Here is a 6000-nt window from a genome sequence, read left to right as displayed (position 1 = left end):
AAAACCATCGATCATCAACTTAAAAAACCATTATCACTAGTCTTCTACTAAATTAAAGGATGGTAAATGGAAAGCTCTCACCGAACACTGTCCTGTCTGAACAGGAATTGAATGTCCGCTAGGGGTACACTGCTTCATTCATCGAAACCGTAGTAGCTGTCCTACTGCTTTTTCTTGAAGTCACCAAGCTTGATACTTCCAACACACTGTTAACCCTTCAGCTTCGGTCTTGACTGTTGTACACATTTTTCATTCATTTTTAAGCACTATCCACATTTGATCACTTCAACTATGTTACTTTCATAAAACCTAATATGAAAATTGATCAGCCGAAACACCAAACTATTGTATTTACGCTAGTGAGAAAATCCGTGACAGGAAAACAAATCAAGTACTTATTTACATACCTGTTGGCTGAAAGAAAATCACAATTCATTCATGAGGATTCCATCCTGGGATTGAATCCCAGAACAAATCTCGCTCACTGAGATCGGAAAAATCAGGATTCAAAACGATCCTGCAAACTGAGATGAATTCATAGCATGCTTGTTTAAATCTGAGAGTAGAAAGATGATCTTCGAAGACTGCTTTGAATCGTTTTAGTGTCTTGTGCGCGATTATTGTTTTAACACTCAGAAATAATCACGCCGAAAACATCACAACGATTTGATGTAGGTGAGTGGATTTACAAGATTTTTTGGTGTTATCTTCAATGCACAGAATACCATGTAGAATACACTTTGTAAATCAATCTTAATAGCTATCGATCTGATCGAAAAATATGTCGCGACAAATAGGGTGCAAAATTTGTAATATCGGTTTCTCAAAAAAAAAATGGTATTTATAAAATCTAAGAAAATATGGAGAATATAAACATATTACCGCTTAAACTTTATTCGTTTTCAATAAATTAAATTTTGCATAGTTTTATGGACCACACGGTAACAGCGTTATCACGTTATTACGAACGTTCAGCTCCATTCACAATGGGTCGACACTCAAAGCATTCAGTTCCAGTCACACCGCGAAACGTCAAATCACCGTATGCGAACTTATCTCGCGAGTCGCGACTTCACAACCACCATTGCATAAAAGGTTTCGCGGTGGTTCTTTTGTGCTCTACGTCGTCTTTCATCACTAGTCGGTTCAGTTAGTAGTCGCGAAGGTGTTCGAGAAGACGTCAATCTGCCAAGTAAGTCGTCGTCGCCGTCGGAGTCAAAACGTTTCGTTTTGCGTTGTGCGAAGTGTGGCCCCTCCTTGGACTTTTTTTTTTATTGTAAGAGTATCGAGCTAGTTTCGTGGCCTACTGTGCGAAAGAGGGTTTCTTTAAGCCATTGTATTTGAACGTCGTCGTCGTCGGCGGTAGATCTAGATCGTGGTGGGTTTTCGGGATCCGTTCTGCGAGTTTGGTGTGGATTTTGGAAGATTTCCAGTGCCGTGTGGTGTGCCAATAGTGGTCTAATTGTTAAAAGTGCGTGAAAAAGAGGAAAAAATCCAGAAAAAAAAAGCTCCGACCAGCTCGTGGATTGTGTGCAATTGTTCAGGAAAAGAAGAAAACGGTGTATGTCTTGTCGTCTCGTCTGTGTGATTGGATATAATGGCGAATGTTGACCGAGTTGTGCTCAAAAGTGCACTTATTCTGCTGATATTGCTGGCCGATTGCCGTGTCAACTATGCGGAAGGTGAGTTGTCCAATCACGGTTCTGCCGTGATGGAATCCATTTCTATCGGTCGGTCCCGGAAGTGAACATCACTGCAAGTGCAGTTCTTCTGCTTGGTTTTATTCATGTTGTACCACGGTATTTTTCTTTTTTTTGCGTGGTGAAAATGTTCTTAAAATATAAGAAGTGGGAGATTTTCTTTACCTTCCTTTGCACCAGTTTCTAGTTGTAGTTGTTGCTGTTCACGATACATACCGAAAGAGTGTAACCCGAGCTGATGAATAAGGCGAAGCACTAAAACGAAAGAGAGACAAGGACAAGATAGCTGAACGATCCTACTACGATATGGCGTACACACATGCGGATATGCAATACATACACACATACCTTGGTGATTTTGCTGCCGCATACCATCACTGGATCGGCAGATTGCTATAAGCAATCAACAGACTTCGCAGTCAATCATCGGTGATGGTCAATATCTTGGACTGCCAATTCTCCACTCGTAGAGTACAAGATTGCAACATCCCGGCCGCTTTATGATAGTTGGCGTTCCATCCGCAGCACACAATGATTGGAATTTGATCATTTACAGTGCGTTCCATTCGTTTCGATAATTGCTATCTAAAAAGTAAGAGATTCCGAGAACATACTGAGGATAATCTATTGCGAAGATATGCTTGTTGGAGAAGTAACAAGTTGGACAATGTCCCGCTAAGTAGCGCTGTATCATCACTGTTGAGACATGTATTTAACACAGCCATGGACCATTGGATAAATCAACAAATGACATTCGATTTCCTACCAAAAGCATCGGAATGCTGGCAAGCTCGAAAATTGGAGTACTAAATAGTCAATCAGGAAATGACAGAATGGATTGCTTCAAAAAACGATAATAAAGAAACAAAAACAATCCACAACTAATATCAACGAAATATAAATTAGTTTGTTGACAAATCAGTTAATAAATACAGACAACGTTTTACGGAAAAACTAAAACATTTGACGTTGAAAAAATGGACTAACGTCCACAGAGATATACAAATCCCAACAAATAAAACGAACATCTCTCTACCATCAGATAGTTATGACCTATTGAAAGCTGGCTACTTACAGTCACTCCATATTAATGGATGAACTAAACGTACAAAATAGAAATACCTATCTGGCACTGCAGAACCTAGTTGTCTTGAATAAAACTTAAATTCAACGAATATTTGTGAAGAAGTATTGATTTCAAGACAATTTTCAAACGTTCTCCATCCTACAGATGTGTATCAGTCATGCTAGAAAGAAGATGTGTATCTGAGAAAGAGGTGGGTTCTTATTATGAATCGAACGAATTCCATGTTATCAGCCTCCTGACACCGCCTATACAACCCCATTGAAAAATAACGAGCAAACATCTATGGTTCCCACTGACAGCTCAATGTGTGTAAACAAATAAACGTTTGAGGAATAACAATCGAATATTCGAACGAACAAACGGTTGCAAACTATTGGATTGTAGTACAGCAAGTCAATTTGGGTTGATGAGATTAGCTAGAAACACATTTTAGTATTGAAGGAAAAACTCCCTAATATGATTAGGTCAATGTACGTTGTTGCTCTTGAGTTTGATGCTGACCACGAAAACATGGCTGCCTTGCACCGGGTGAAAGCATACGTTTTGGTATTTCTTTTGAAATCGTCTTATCTTTGATTCATAACTAATAGGTGTTGGGACCAGACATCATGTATACGCGCTTCACATCAAGAGCTTGAGATCAGCTTGCCATGAGCGCACAAAAATAACCGCGCGCTTGAGCACGTGCTATGGTGAGACACATTTGTTTAGATCTCATGTAGCAATGTACTAGCTCAAACGATCACATCTACACTGGCTCATGCGTCGTCTCATGAGAAAATCTCAATGTGACAGTACATTTGATACTCACAGGCGAAGGTTTCAAAGGCAATGAAAAGGGAATAAACTATGGATTGAACTGCCTGTAAGCAGTTTGAAGGACTGACGTGGTTCAACGCGGTTGAGTTTCTAGCATTTGAATTGAAAAACTTGTGCTGGCCACCGAAAAAGCATAGGCATAGCCCAAAGCCGTATGCTTCCGTAGGGTTGTTGTACTAGGCAAGCATAACTGCATAAAAGTATTCCTAGTAAGCGCATGTGACGAGCCTCACGAGATGTCTCATGAGACTCGCTCACTAGGATATATTTTGTACGTATCTGCATCTCGTGTCTCACATAATCTGTGAGCTGCGATATGGGATATCGCATGGCACACTAGCTCATTTAGGTATACATGAGAAATACGACACTCTGGTTGGGACAGACTGGACCAAGTGTTTTTCAATGATTGCAGGAAATCGTGCACCAGGCATTCTAAATATTTTATTCATTTGAGGTATTATTCAAAATTTTGATGAAACATCTGTATCAAAATAACTCTGGAAAATAAGAATGGAGATTTTGACTAGTCTAGTCTGGTTAGTCTAAAAAACTATGCTATGTGAATCAGCTTTCTTAGGATTATGGTTTATTTTCAACAGACGAACAAACAAAAATGTACCAAAGGTATCATATAATTAATTGGGAAATTGTGTTAATTAAAAGTTACATACGTAGTGCACGCTATGTCTCAACCAGCAGATTATGCAAATCGAATGTACCTCGGATTTTTTTTCCGCTAGGGTTCAGTATTTGGGTTATATTTTCATAATCAAAAGGTTTTAAAATATTCCATCGGTGTAATTTTGATTTTTTACACTTTTTAGCTATTTTTTCATATAAAGACTATGAAAATCAATGATAATCTCGCTTTCCTGCACATTTCAGCCCATACAAAATGTATGGGAAAATTTTCACCGATGGAATATTTTGAAATCTTTTGATTATGAAAACATAACCCAAATACCAAATCATGCTCTGCAAAATTGGGACCAAATATGAGATCTGTAGCTTTCAAAAAACCCCTCTGCCCAAGTGAATCAAAAATGCCAAGAATAGGATCCGGCCCCCTAAGTAAAGTAAAGAGCAACTTGGGCACTTCCTTGGTTTACTTTGGTATTCAGATGAGCCACTGCAACTATTATTTTGATCTGTTGTGGTATTACCACTAATCCTTAATTGTTGATCCTACATATAGTGCATGTCACATTCCTCCATTTCCATTGGTGGGTAATAAAGTATCGATTTCTGTACAGTTCTTGATTAAATTTCTCAGAGATTGATGGGAAAATCGAAATTGATGTAAAGGCCCGACAAACCAGATGAGACTAGGGTTCAGATTGGTAGATCTTACACCGCAATTCATCACGAAAAGGTAATCCAAACACGTTACGGCTCATGGAGCACTTCCATCCGACGCATATTGTGACAAAATATGAGCTAAGTATCTTTTATAAAACTCATCTGCAGAAGTGAATCAAAAATGACAGGAAAAGGATCCGGCTCTCTAATTGGCGGTAATTTGTTGCTTGGGACGAAGACTTTATCTGTTTGTTTCCGCATGGCACAATCGTTTGCTTTATTCTTGAGAGAAATAGGGTAACGGTCGTATTTTGGACCCCCTAAGGAAATGGTTTTAGGTTTTTGTCTCAACTGATTGATTGCACAGCGTAACCAAGTCAAAGAACATGCCAAAATGTAGAGATACACTTCCTCTACGAGATAAAAATGCCCATACAATCATGTAGGGTCCAAAAAACGTCGAAAATAATTGAATTGTGAAGATATGTTTTTCATTATTTTGGACACGCCAACACATTTTGGACCCTCAAAGTATATATTTTGGACCCCCGACATTTTTTATCGTTTGGCGACAAAGTCCACGACACTAGTTGTATAATATGCTTGCCAAAAGCCATATCAATCGATTGACAATGGAAAACCGAAAAAAAATTATGCTTTTAGTTCAGAAATTTGAAAAAAGTTTTTGTTTACATTTGAAAAATTTCTGACGGCATCAATTTCTGCGTGTAACCTGTTGTAACGGTTGCATGGATGAACCAATTAAATTAAATTAATTACAGATAAAATAAACACATTTTCTGTGTACAAACGCTTGATGCAAGTGCGGAATAGTCCTATCTTTCCAAGTGGCATGCCAATTGAGTTTGTCTTTCGATTTAAACTGGAAAATTTGCAGGAAAATTGTCCAGGGGGTCCAAAATATATTGGTTACCCTACGAGGTACGCTGTTTAGGAACATCCCCAACAGCTTAGCCTATTCAAACAGCTCGGGACACCAAGAGACGTTTATATCGCTTTATTATTCATGAGAAAATGTTATCCGAGCAGTCGTACTTAGTTCAAGCATGTTCCATCACAAACAGTTCGGTG

General features: G+C 38.7%; 1 protein-coding gene across 4 annotated transcripts in view; it reads left to right on the top strand.

Annotated features, from left to right (window-relative positions):
- Window positions 1-1128: 1128 nt before the first annotated feature.
- LOC5574298 (plexin domain-containing protein 2) overlaps window positions 1129-6000 on the top strand; it is a 127128-nt gene continuing 122256 nt past the window's right edge. For 3 of the 4 annotated variants that reach the window (XM_001661288.2, XM_021851994.1, XM_021851992.1), the window contains exon 1: window positions 1131-1682. In XM_001661288.2, coding sequence (XP_001661338.2) covers window positions 1598-1682 — 85 coding nt within the window. In that variant the 5' untranslated portion in view covers window positions 1131-1597. Of the gene's footprint in view, window positions 1683-6000 lie in introns of all 4 variants that reach the window. The other variant, XM_021851993.1, reaches the window with a different exon arrangement.

The sequence above is a fragment of the Aedes aegypti genome, chromosome 3 (assembly GCF_002204515.2).
Source record: "Aedes aegypti strain LVP_AGWG chromosome 3, AaegL5.0 Primary Assembly, whole genome shotgun sequence".
In the NCBI taxonomy this organism is placed as follows: Eukaryota; Metazoa; Arthropoda; class Insecta; order Diptera; family Culicidae; genus Aedes; species Aedes aegypti.
Note: the sequence above shows the minus strand (reverse complement) of the source record. Positions and strands in the feature narration are given on the sequence as shown.